We start from the raw sequence: 13,602 nt of genomic DNA on the forward strand, positions 1-13,602 counted from the left end.
TCTTTACTAGCCTGCCATGTTCAAAACATCACAGCCCCAAGACCTATTAGACCAAACAGCATAATTTCTATCACATTAAATTGCAGTCACAGAATCACACCCGGGATCCCATGAATTATCACAGAAGTGCTTTATTTGGTTTCTCTCTGTCCCAATTCTAGAGTCTTTGACCAAATCTAAGTTTACTTTATATGAAAAGTTGCTGTACGAGGACATAGGTGTATCTTCCTCTTCCATAGAATTAGTCACAAGGATATGGGATGGATCCATAGGTAATGTTTGTTATCAATAATTCCACATCCATTGATTAAATTAGGCAAATTTCATGTCATAAATAGCTTAATGTAGTCAAGGGGGTAATGGGGTAATTTTTGGTCTACTCTCTCTTTACCCTTAAGCAAATGCTTTCTTAAAAAGTTACATTAAGCGAATAATTGTGATAACTAAAAAACCAAATGTAGAATGAGAATCATAAATCCAGTTACCCCATTTTGTAATTATTGGTTCTGCGAGGGTGATGTGATTCACATAACAGTCATATTCTGCAGTTTCGTCCACCTGGATGTCCACACTCTTTCTCAGCTGGTAGGTTCCATCATCATTGGGTCTGACTCCTGAAGATGTTAGTAGATGTTCAGGCAGTGAGGTTCTGAACTTCCTCACACACAGTGTAACGTCTTTGGGGTAGAAGCCCGTGGCCAGGCAGGTCAGGGTCAGCTTGTCCGAATTAGTTGTAGATTTCTTTGACAATGCATGAACATCTGGTTTGGCTGAAAAGACGGAAATAAAATAATTATTTCTTCATTTTTTAGCAGCTTTGTATTTTTATTCACAAAGTACAAGATCTACTAGGCCGAGTCATAGCTACAGGGGGGCCTTGAGAGGCCTAGGCCAGACTCTCCCAAATCTCTTTATTGTGCCCTTGGGTCTTTTCCACTATAAACAAATAAAAAAGCATGTAGGTATTTTGGTAGTTTGTTGAAGACTGGGGGAGTGAATCAGAGCCATCAAACCGATGACTAAAAATCTCAAAAAGCCCTGGAAATTTTGTATTGTTGGTCTTCTTGGTGGCTGAAAAGCCAGGCCAAAATCCTTTAAATTCTTCTCCAATTGTTTTTCAATGCTGAAATGTTCAATGCTCTCTCGCTCTCTCTCTCTCTCTCTCTCTCTCTCTCTCAATCTACAAAGGCTACCCTACAGTAGACTAGTTGTTGTTGACCCTGTTCACTCTGGAACATGATGCTCTTACTAACTGCCCCCCCAAACCTGCAAACCTGTGCTCAGATCCTTCCTTAAAATATAAAAAAAAAAACTCTGGCTGTGCTACTGGTTCAAGGATCTTTCTTATCCAAACCAAAATCAAGTAGTTTGTTCAAACATTTTCTGGAACTCACAGTGTTTTCTTAGTGATTCTTTTCCATACTCCATGAATTTGGTGAGCCAGTCCACACATTCTTTCTCCAGGTAACCCTTGGTGTACTGGTTCAGGATGGGCACGTCGTCCCATTTCCTTTTGGTTTGCAGAGCTTCTGGAACTGGAGCGATCCACCGCATGTTATCATCATCAAAAGAGAGGAACTCATCGCCATCATAGCTGTACTCATCAATGCCTTTCAGAAATTTGGGTTTTCCATCTGCTTCATCGATCTCACAGCCATGTCTCCACTGAAGAACGTGAAGGTCTAGAATTTGAGTTAATGTAGCAAGACAATGAAGATAAAGACATTAGCTGGCACAAAACCAGAGGGATCATACAGTGGATGGAAACTTGTGATATGTTTTTAAGAGAAATGAGTGACGGATCACTAACCGGTCTGATTGTGTCTCATTCGCTGCATCAGGATGTCCACGTTGACCTTGAACCACTGCTCTTTGCTCTTGCGAGACTGGGTTCCTTTTTCCCAGTAATCTGGCTGCATCTTCTCCTTCATCCACTCCTGCTTAGGAACCTTCACCTGTTCCTTACTGTTGTAGTAGTCGATCTCTCGGTCATCAAGCAGACCAAGTGCTGTGAACTCATAGATCCCTGGTACTTGGACATCTTTGCTGAGGGCGGTGTAGATGTAGTACAGAGAGTGTTTATCTGGAGGAAGAAGAGAAGAGAATGGCTACTTAGCATCGGCCTTACTGACAAACCCATTAACTTTAGCAAAAAAACCCCAAAAAACCCCAAAAAAACCCAAAATCTATTCACTGAAAAATAACTGGATATATTTAAAGGTATTAGATATAAAGAGTCCTAACATAATCAGCAAACATTTAGGTTCTACCATCAAAATGTGTAAAGATTTCTGCACCAATGGTTGTCTGTTTAATATCAGGGCTCAAGTAGAAAAGTCAGCAGAGCACAAGAGATTAGAAAACAAAAAATAAATATAAAGTCAATGAGCCTTTGCCCTTTTGATCTCTGACAGTGTCTTCCTGGTCAGCGTGTGTAATAAATGTCTTTTATAAGGTCTCCGCCATTGTTTGAGATCCATTTCACAAGGGGAGGCTAGAGTTTCATGAGCTTCACTGCTCTTGGGTAACTCTAACGTGAAACTCTCAGACATGAAACTACAGGAATGGCAACAAATGTGCTCAGGAAAGCTCCTGCAGAGACCACCAACTTAAACACAAGAAGAGTTTTTCCACAAAATGGGATATTGCTGATTTTAAAAAATTGTCTTTATTTCATTATTTTCAGTTGCCTGTAACAGTTTTTTCGGCTGGACGTCTAACAATTCATTTGCGTCCCTCTGAATCCTAATTAGGGCATAGAGGTGCACAATATGGCAAAGATATAATATTGCGATACAACTTTCACGATACAAAAGATGTCTTGATACTGATATCTGATCAGCTGGAACAGAGAAAAAAGAACCGTGAGTGCTACAATTTTTAAAATACTATCAAAAAACTGGACACAATGATTTCTATTGAAAATTTGACTTCACAATGACTTCTATTGAAAATTTGTCATACTGTGTTGCACTAAATCCAGTTCAACGGGACTAATTTTATTTCCAAGTCATAGATCATTTCTGTGGATATAAGTGTCTGTCATATTCAGTAAATTAAATTAAATGAGCACCTGCCCCCTAAAATGCCTGTGCACAGGCCTGATTCTGACCATCCACTGTGGCTTTAGAGAACCTACTGACCGATTTCTCTTTGCGTTTCTGGTTCTCCAGAAAAATGCCCATGTTTAACGCATGATCTTGGTGCCACTAGAAACTGTGTTTTTGTTTAAATGTTTTCAAAAAGAGGAGCAGACTGTGATATTAATTCAGTACCCAAGTTTAGTAATTTAATAAGCAAATCTATATGATTAAAAAGGCCATACAATCATACAGTATGCTTATTCCAAATAACCTTGGGTTTATCAGGGCATAATCTCTTGTGCATTTTTTTTAAGGCTTGCATCTTCAGAAATCTTCAAAAATCTTTTGTTTTTGAAATAGACAGGATTTAATAAGTGGACGTGGCCTTAATCCTTTTGTAAACCAAAATGCTGAAAATCATTTTACCTTAATAAAAAATCTGTACATGAAATAGGAGGTAATCAATCAAACAAATGAATTAAAAGCTCTTTTAAATTAAAAGCCACATTCATGGCATTTTGTTTATCTTTGTAGCAAAATGTTCCAAAATCTGTTACAACAAGCGGATGAATCTGCAAATCAAGGCAAAACGGAGCAAAACTCCCAGCACTAAAGTAGCACCTGCAGTGTTAAACTAACAGCCAGAGCAGGCAGAGAAAAAAGAGGGAAGCCAGCACTTTCACTGTGATTTACTACAGTATCAAACACTCTACTGTAGTCTGCACTATCACAGGGCAGCAACAGTCACCACTGGTAGTTACACTGGTAGGAGACAGAGAAAAAGGCACCAATAACTTCACAGATTTCACTCAGCATGAAAACTACAGTACATAAAAACTCTAAACACATTAAACAGACCATTATATATGTACAATTTTGTGCACTGGAACATAAACATGTAAAGTCGATTAAACTTTATATTAGTGAGCAAAACCTTTAATATAAAATATAAATTATATCACAGTTCTGTTTATGAGCACTTCGGGGCAGTCGTGGGCTGGAGGTTAGGGATCTGGCCCTGTGACTGGAAGGTTGTTGGTTTGATCCCCAGCACCGACAGTCCGTGACTGAGGTGTCCTTGAGCAAGACACCTAACCACCAAATTGCTCCCTGGGTGCTGCGGATTGGGCTGCCCACCGCTCCGGGCAAGTGTGCTCACTGACCCCTAGTGTGTGTGTGTATTCACTAGTGTGTGTGTGGTGTTTCACTTCACGGATGGGTTAAATGCAGAGGTGGAATTTCCCCGTTTGTGGGATTAAAAACTATCACTTAACTTTGTGAACATCATCGGTTCTTTTAGAAAAGCACAACTGCAGATTTGATTATGGACGGAGCATAATGACCATTTTTTAAAATCTGGCACCACAGCTACATTTTTGGCTGTTCCATCCTAACAATTAAATACTGTGACGTGTCATGATATTATATTTTTGTCATATCACACACCCCTAATTAAGAATTGATAATAAGCCTTGAACATTGCATTTATCAGTATGTTACAGTGTGTTAATCTGGAGCGCCAGCAGAGGACAACTTGTCCAAGATGTCATTGGGTAGGTCTTATCAGAGGCGAGGCAAGAATGCCACCAAGCAGGATGTTACTCTCTTTCGTTTTCATGTAATTGTTTGTGCCATTACACAAAAACGTTCATGTTCAGATCATTTACAGTGTTAAATGAGTAACGCCGACAGCCTTTATCAGCTCTTCTCACGCTTTGTTTCCTCAAAGTACAACATTTTACACTTTTTCTTTTATGTTGTACTTTCACTGTTACATTTTTTATTTTCCTAATCAACGTTTCTGCTTATTTTAATGGTATTAGTAGTTTTTTGTCTGTTTATCTTGAATTTGAACATATATTTGTATTCATGTCCAGCAGCGTACTCAACTATTGTCGTATTAAATATGCTTTATAAGTACACTAAGTTTAGGATTTACAACTAAAACCCAGCTGGATTTCTGTTAGAGTGAATCACCGATCTATGGTCAAGCCTCTAAATCACTTACAGTCAGTCTCTCACAAACAGATCAGAGATCAAATCCATTATATGATCCATATAATATCCATTATAATCCATTCTCACTCAGTAAAACACTCTTCCTCTTCTTCTTCTTTCGGCTGCTCCCTTTAGGAGTCGCCACAGCGGATCATCTGCCTTCATCTTGCCCTATCCACTGCCTCCTCTACTTTTACACCAAATCACTCAGTAAAACACTAAATAACATTAAAGAGGAAGACATTTGACCCAGCAGGATTTATACATTTAAACAGTCTGTAGTGAGTAATAAGTTAGAAGTCCACCCTGTGCGTCTCCCACCAGCTAGACTGTAAACTTCGGACTGTAAACTTCGAGCCGCACTTATCAACTTTAAATGAAATTCAGAACCTTTATCCAGCTGTGCTTATGGTGTGATCTTTGCATTCTACTTTAGTTTCAGACACTTTGTTCTTCTATGTAGTAAAACCAGTTAAACAAGTTGAGTCTTCAGGAGATCTGAAAGAATGTGAACGTGATAAAGAGCTGAACTCACGGACCGAACTGTATACAGTCCAGTTACAGTGTTGAACTAACACCTACTGTGTGTATTTCAGCCAGAGAACATACAGCGAGAGTGAATTCAACGCAGCCAATGTCCATGTTAGTTCAGTGTCTTTAACACTAGAACAGCAGATCTAGAACCGAGGGTTTACTGTATAAAACACTGAGTTACTTTCAGTTTCAGAAAAAGTTCAATGTTGAGATAATTGTGCTGAATAAAAGCTGGACTCACCGCTGACCGCTGGCCCAACGACACTGAGCAGCACCAAAACGCAGAGGGCCACTAAGGCCATTTTGTGTTGATAGTCTCAGAGCTCTTTAAGTCCTCTCAGTCCTCTTACCTGCGCCAGTCTGAGAGCAGTGAGGCGGAGACACACGCTAAACAGGTGCAGCTCAGAGAAACATGATCCCTGACCAATCAGATTGGACGCATCATCAGTAAACAGACAGACTGAATATAGCAGTTTAGAAGCAGTGACAACACAACAGCAGCTGTTGAACCAGGACTTGTCTGTCTGTGCCCACTTGTCTAGATTTCTGTCTGTCTGTAAATTTAAGTTACAGTACTGTCAAAATAAACCAAAACAAATACTAAATACATCATGAATAACTGTTCAAAAAGTTATGCTTTTCCCGTTATTTAATATTTAATAATGTTTTACACAACGTAGCTTTGAATATTATGAACTAGACACCAAAATGTTTTGGTGGTTTATTCAATATCGGAGAATTTTGGGAAAAACAAAAAATTAAACTTCATCCGTGACATTAATTTCAGCAGAAGTTCTTTGTGTTCCTTTTATTTGGGCTCTTTTTAGAATCTTCTACAGCTCTGTTCATCATTCTGGACACATCTACATATCGATCGATTGATTGATTGATCGATCGATCGATTGATTGCAGCTTCTCACTGACTGTTTGAAACCTGTAAGGCCTAAGTAGTTAGAAAAGTACACCCAGAAAAAGTCTTTTAAAATGCAGCCTAGATTTAGGTGTTAGAAACAACACAGCAACCGGTATTTTTAGACGTTTTATTCAATATTCTTGGGGAATTCTTTGGGAAATTAAGTGATAATTAATATACTGTCGTTGTCTATTTACAACATTTGAAAAGGAGGAATTTTAAGCAGAAATTGTTTTATTACAGCTTCAATCCAGATGTTAATTCTATTGTGCGCTTGTTCATTTTACTTGTAGTTTGTTCTGTATGAGTTTATTGTAGCTTTCTCTGTCGTTTTAGAATAATTTGGAGCACATAACATTTCTAGTCGACTGACTGACCTGCTGCTTGCTAATTAATTGCAGCTTCTTACAGATGTTTGAAGCCGGTGAAGCCTGGACATGTTTGGAAATGTGTTTAAAGGAAATCAGTCATTTTAATAAATGCAACTTGGAAATATAATAAGACGTTCAGAGAAATGTCACCCATTGTCCGTCAACTCTGTGTGGAGCTGGGAAAGAGGGAAGGAACAGCAGATGGTGGTTAAAAATTTTAATGATGGTAAATGGATTGAAGTAGTGATGGCAGTTGGGAGTGAGAGTGAGTGTTTATACAGCAGAACAGCACATCATGTTTACTGGGTCAGGAGATAGTTTACATAGGCTACATGCGGAGGAGACCCATTCTAACAGCTACACTGACAAAGGTTCGGTGTGGTTCAGGAATGTGACGGTGATTCGATGAAGACAGGACGCAGAAATGTGTTACTCTCTTTCTGTCAGTCAAACATGCACACAGCATACATCCTGTAGACATTTGACCAACGGACGGTCGTCTGCTTTGATCTTTTTTCTTTGCACCTCTTTCTCCTTTTGGCCATGCCGAAAAAACCTTACTCACTGGGTTTACGTGATTGAATAATACACACAATCTCGACATTCATTAAATACATCACATGAACACAATGACTGGAAAAACGTCACTCTGTTCATGTGTGAATGATGCTTAAACTTGAACCATGTAAATTCAATGCAGTGTTTTTTCGGTGCGGCCTCTGCCCCGCCCCCTCTCCACATCACTTCCTGCCAAAGCGGAACCCAAATCCTCCTTTCTGTCTGTTGAAAGCCTGAAGGCCTCCTGCGATGGACATCAGTGCCTCGTTCCTCTTCTCACTTCCTTCATCCTCATCCCTGCCTCGCTGGTGGTAGTGCACCATTTCCATTTGATTTTGGGGGAAGGTTCCCAGGGGTCTCCGGCTCAGTTCTTCTCTCTGGCCCCTCAGCACCCCGCCTGTGGGGGGCGATGCCCATCCCAGCTGGTTCTCCACACCCTGCAGCCTGGCGAGAAGCTCCTCAGGTCCCAGCTCCCCAATCAGAGCCCAGGGCTGTGCCTCCCCAGCCCCCGGGGCCCCTCCTAGCCAGGCCTGGAGCCTCAGCAGAGCCGCCTCCCAATCTGGGCCATCGAGCGCAGGTAGGTAGGCAGCCGGATGGTGGGGAATACTTAGGCCCCCTGGAGGCAAGAGCAGCAGTGCCAATGAGAGCAGGACGGGGGCAGAGAGGGACGAGCAGATGTGGAACAATTGGAGCTTCATCTGCAGAAAAGAGAGAAAAAGCTAATTTCAGATACATTCATAGTAGCAGAGCACAGTAGATTAGCACATGTAGTGGTTCCCTAATTTTAGTCTTTTCCCTGCTCAAAACAACCACCTATTCACTACATAACGAGCCCCTAAAAAGCGGTTTTATGGACAATATCCATTAGAAAACGGAAGACATTCAAGACATTCATGCTAGCTCTTTCAGTAGCATAGTACATTGGTTCTCAGCCCATTAAGCCACACATATTTTGATGATTTCAACTAATCAACTGACTAACAAGTTCTGTTAAGGAGGAAGGTTCCTCGTCTCAAATGAGAGAAATTCATGCTAGCAGTTTGATTAGCATAGTCCATTGGTTCCTAGCCGTGGTTCTTGTCCAGGAGTACCCCTGTCCTGCATCTCTAAACATTTTCCCTTTTCTAACAAACCAGACAGAGCTAATTAACAAGCTCTTCCTGCATTGAAGTAGATGTACTGAAGCAGAGAAAACCTGTAACATTGTCGATAAAACCATTGATCCCCAGCTAGAGGCTCAAAAAAGCTCAGTTCCCATTCCAGACAGCATCACTGCTATACCAGTTAGAGTCCTTGGGCTAGACTCCTAAAGCTACATGCACCTGCCATTGAAAGTCATTCTGAAAAAGGTCTTCTGTTAAACAGTTAAAATCCAAAAGCGAACCTCGGCTACGAGAGGAATTAAATTCATGCTTTACCTTATAGAATGCTGTGAGTCTTTTACACACCTACCCTCCTTCTCCTTAAATACGAACATGGGGCACCCCAGCCTGCCGTCAGAGTCTGTAAGAAACTGCTGCAATTGGTTAGAAGGTTCCTGACGCAGAAACTGGACGCTGTGATGTCTTCAACATTCCTTGAGCCTGGAAACACTGCTTGCCTAAGTGGCAGACCTGAAGTGGTCAATTACTCTGGTGAATGACTGTCTGTTCATTAAGAATGGCCAGAAATGACAAGTTCCATCTGAATTGATTCACCTCACCAGGAACTCAAAGAAACATCCAGAAGAATCCTTTTGTAGCCTCCTCAATTACACAGTTAGGTTTATATCATTAGGCCACATCGTCCGGTCTGAGGAGGAAGATACTATTCCTTGAATACGGCGTATTCCTAGAAATGTGAGTTCCAAAACCTGATCAATTGTACTCACTGACGTCATGAGACCACGATCTTAGTTTAAACAGTTCAGTGCAACCTGAACGAAAAAATAGAATAATTTGGATTTTTTGAAAGTTTTCTAGTCATTTAACTTCTCACCAAAGTTAGGCCAGCCTTACATACTTTCTGTTTCAGTGTGATCCTGTTTATTCTTATAGTTAATTATATATAGTCATAGTTAATAATTAATTTCCAATTATAAAGGGGATAGTTCAAGCATACCGTGTTAAATGTTTACAAACAAAAAGTACAGATGCGAATTTTACCTTAAAAGCCGTCAACGTTTATTGCAATAATGTAAATTTATATAAAAAATGACAGTATAAAATCCATCCATCCATCCATCCATTTTCTAAGCCGCTTCCCCGTCAGGGTCGCGGGGGGATGCTGGAGCCTATCCCAGCAGTCTTCGGGCGAAAGGCAGGATACACCCTGGACAGGTCGCCAGTCCATCGCAGGGCAGACAGACAGACACAGACAGTCACTCACACCTAGGGGCAATTTAGCATGTCCAATTAGCCTGACTGCATGTCTTTGGACTGTGGGAGGAAACCGGAGAACCCGGAGGAAACCCACGCAGACACGGGGAGAACATGCAAACTCCACACAGAGAGGACCCTGGCCGCCCGGCCGGGGAATCGAACCCAGGCCCTCCTCGCTGTGAGGCGAGAGCGCTACCCACCACGCCACCGTGCCGCCCCCACAGTATAAAATACTCTATCGAATGTGTTCTTTGTAACTTTGAAGTTTATTGCCCTACATGTTGGATATTTCCTGTTTGCACCTTATACTTAGTGGGATAATGTTCCTGTTTACTGTAACCTTGCTTGTGTCTACAGTGAACATGAACTTATTTACATTCAACATAAATGTAAGGATTGTGGGGACTCAGAGGTAGAAGTGCAGTACACACAGACTAATCTCTCTCGATGGTGTTTAGGCTTTGCAAAGTAAGTAAAAAACGTTCTAATCTGCAATAAGTTTCTTATATCAAACACAATAGTCTTCAAAGTACAACTGGAAAACAAAAGAGTGTAAAATTTGCTCACAAAGTGAAACTCCACACATATTTTGTGTGAGGAAACCAGAGACATTCAGAAGTGCATTGAGAGATCATTAACATTGTTATGACAGTGCAAAGACCAACAGAAAAGTCCCAGCCTGTTGATATGGTTACAAAAGTTGCTCAGAATATAAGATCACAGTTTAACCCTCAATGTCCTGCCCCACCAGTGAAACACTATAACAAACGAAAGTTGCTTAGTGCATGTCCAAGTCAAGTCTGAGTCGAGTCTCTGAAATAAAAGTCAGAGTCAGGTCTCAGCTCTCAGGTCTCCGAGGTGAAAGTCTAACTCAAGTCTTGAGTATCTTGGATGAGAGTTCAAGTCAGTTCTCGAATCTCTGAGCTGAGAGTCTGAGTTGAGTCTCAAATCTCTGAGGTAAGAGTCCAAATAGAGTCTCGAGTCTCTGAGGTGAGGAGTCCAAGGCAAGTATCAAGTTTCTGAGATAAGGGTATAAATAGGGTCATGAGTCTCAGAGAAAAAGTCTGACTCGAGTGTTGAGTCTCTGAGCAAAAACTCAGAGTCGGATCTTAAGTCTCTGAGGTGAAAGTCCAAGTCAAGTCCTGAGTGTCTGAAGTGAAAATCTAAGTTGAGTCTTGAGTCTCTAAGGTATGAATCAAAGTGGAGTCTTGAGCCTCTACGGTGAGAGTCCAAGTCGAATCCTGAGTCTCTGAGGTGAAAGCCTGAGTCTCTAGTCTCTGAGATAGAAGTCTGAGTCAAGTCTTGAGTCTCTGAGCTAAAAGTCAGAGTCTGGTCTCAAGTATCTGAGGTGAGAGTCCAAGTCGAGTCCTGAGTCTCTGACTTGAGAGTCCGAGTCTCAAGTCTCTGTGCGAGAAGTCTGAGTCCAGTCTTGAGTCTCTGAGGTGTGTGTCTATGCCCAGTCTTGAGTCTCTGAGGAGTGATTCTGAGTCTCAATTCTCTGAGGTGTGTGTCCAAGTCCAGTCTTGAGTCCCCGACGTGTGTGCCTGAGTCAAGACTTCATTCTCTGAGGTGTGTGTTCGAGTCCAGTCTCAAGTCAAGCCTTCAGTCTCTGGTTTCTGAATCCAAGTCGAGTTGAGTTTTGAGTTCATGCTGAGTTTTGAGTCTTTGGAGTGTGAATCTGAGTCGAGCCTTTAAAGTCTGAGTTAAGCGTCAAGCCTGTGGTTTTTAATTATCAGTCTTGAGATGTGGGTTTTCAGTTTGAGTTTTGAGTCTCTAAGGTGTAAGTCTGAGTCAAGTCTTGAGTTAGACCCTGATTGAGTCTCATATTTCTGAGGTATGAGTCTGATTCCAGTCTTGAGTCTTTAACAGAGAATTTGAGCATAGTCTGTTGCTGGCAGTGCATTGTATAAAGGTGTGCTAGCCAACCATCTGAGGTGATGATTGGTCATTAACTATATATTTTATGTCTAGGACCAGTCATCTAGAAAAACAACCCTGAAAATATCCTACTTTTTCTTGGTGCCAAAATATATTTGACTCCATATAAGAGAGAGATAACACTTTGCTGTTTACAGATCATATTGCTGTATAATAATGATTTGATATATTACTTAATGGATCTGGAACTGGACTTTGCTAGGATTTCACTCTGGTACTGGAGACACTTTGACTTGGCAACAATGAGATACATATATATGTTTTACTTTAGATTCATTGAAAAAATGTCCATTTATACAATCCAATCTGAATAAAGAGAAGAGCTGGTTTAAAAGACCATGTTTATTCAAATCAGTAATGGAAAACACCTGACAGAAAAAATCACAGTCACGACACATTCACACGAACACACTGTTAGCGCTACCTCTACACCACACACAACATATTCTTCATGCTGTGTACCCATGAATCAGGACTATGTGAGCGGAAACCTGTCTGACGGGATTCTTACACGGCTAAGACTTTAGTGACTGACGTTTGTGACAAACAAGTCTCATGAAACAATCCTGCAATCACAATAAAAACCCCAAGATAACAGATAGAGAGAGACGCAAACTTTGACCTGCTGGCAAACCAGGCAAAAGTAAGAAACTCAATAAAGACTGAGTCAGAAGTGTAAGCCTGGGCCTCGCTGTAGGCCTGAGATATAGATGTTGGAGCAAAGCCAGTACACTTTCAACACCTTTACTAGAGCCCAGATTCCAGCACTGCACTGCTGGAAAAACCTTATCATGAGGAAACAATCACTGCAAAATTCTTTCACTTTGCGTATCAGTCGAAAGCTTAGGACAGCTCTACACACCGCCTTTACATTTACATAATTAAATAATTTAATAAATAAATGAAGCAGGTTTCTCTTGGGGTGAACTGCTCGTGTGTAGTACTGTAAATGTTCAAATTTGACACCAAAAAGTTGGCACCATACTAAAAGACTGTTGTGCACTATTGTTATATTTTTCTCTTCACATTTCTGTTTAGCCTAGCGACCAACTGGGTCTTTTAGTCAGTGTTTAGTAGATGTACCAGATAAAACAGCCATTGAGGGTTACATGGCAGGAGCAGACGGTTCAGCTCAGAGCCTGGAGTGTCTTACTATTGTACTTTATTTTACTAACGTTACTACAAAACATGAGGGCCTTAATGTTTCGCAGACATGACTGAGAAGTCTGACGGTGTCGCGGCTAAGCTAACCGCGATAGCTTAAGTTAGAAAAGATATTTATCTGATCTGTCACCACAACAGGTTCCCACATCATTCACTGTGGAGAAACAATGTACCTTGTGTAGAAGATGACGACTGCCTTTCATCTAACAATAAACTTGTTAGCTCTAGCCTTAGCTCCTGCTCTGATTTAACCCCACATGGCTAAAAGCTTTCTCTTTGCTGTTGAATGGCTGAGGCAGTGTGGATAGTAAAATCTCTCTCTGCTTCCTTTGCGCTGCTGAATTTGTTGTACAGTTCTGTTGGACAGATGACTGACAAAGTAATATTACAGCAATTATCAGTCTAAAAACGGATGTCAATGGTCGCCATTTCAGTTGTAAGCAGTAAGAATGTAATCGAGTGGTCTTTTATGTTTTACCTCAGCTAACTAAATTATTTTCATAGAAGAACATATTCGTAGCCGTCTCGCTATGCAGGTGAGTGTCACTGGAGCTTTTTATGCTAGATTACCACTATGTACTGCGCTGGGCAAACAAATGTAGGATATATGCGCACCTTTGACGGCCTCCATTGTGCGCAATGCCCCCTGGTATTTGGGGTCCCATGCTGGCTGGTGACTCCGG

At 41.1% G+C, this 13,602-nt stretch overlaps 2 protein-coding genes across 4 annotated transcripts in view; both read right to left on the bottom strand.

The window, feature by feature from the left end:
• The window catches only part of LOC108410946 (class I histocompatibility antigen, F10 alpha chain-like), a 96,441-nt gene extending 90,456 nt beyond the window's left edge, over positions 1-5,985 (bottom strand). For all 3 annotated transcript variants that reach the window (XM_037542417.1, XM_017682284.2, XM_017682283.2), the window contains exons 1-4: positions 5,857-5,985; positions 1,811-2,083; positions 1,395-1,682; positions 486-770 (exon numbers count right to left, since the gene is read on the bottom strand). In XM_037542417.1, the coding sequence (XP_037398314.1) occupies positions 486-770; positions 1,395-1,682; positions 1,811-2,083; positions 5,857-5,917 (907 nt within the window). In that variant the 5' untranslated portion in view covers positions 5,918-5,985. The remainder of the gene's footprint in view (positions 1-485; positions 771-1,394; positions 1,683-1,810; positions 2,084-5,856) is intronic.
• Positions 5,986-7,101: 1,116 nt separating this feature from the next.
• Positions 7,102-8,946, bottom strand: LOC119264253 (pyroglutamylated RFamide peptide). The gene is made up of 2 exons (XM_037542424.1): positions 8,876-8,946; positions 7,102-8,155 (listed from the first exon to the last, which is right to left on the bottom strand). The coding sequence occupies exon 2, from the start codon at positions 8,153-8,155 to the stop codon at positions 7,640-7,642; it is 516 nt and encodes a 171-aa protein (XP_037398321.1). The 5' UTR covers positions 8,876-8,946; the 3' UTR covers positions 7,102-7,639.
• Positions 8,947-13,602: the final 4,656 nt, after the last annotated feature.

The sequence above is a fragment of the Pygocentrus nattereri genome, chromosome 11 (assembly GCF_015220715.1).
Source record: "Pygocentrus nattereri isolate fPygNat1 chromosome 11, fPygNat1.pri, whole genome shotgun sequence".
NCBI lineage: Eukaryota > Metazoa > Chordata > Actinopteri > Characiformes > Serrasalmidae > Pygocentrus > Pygocentrus nattereri.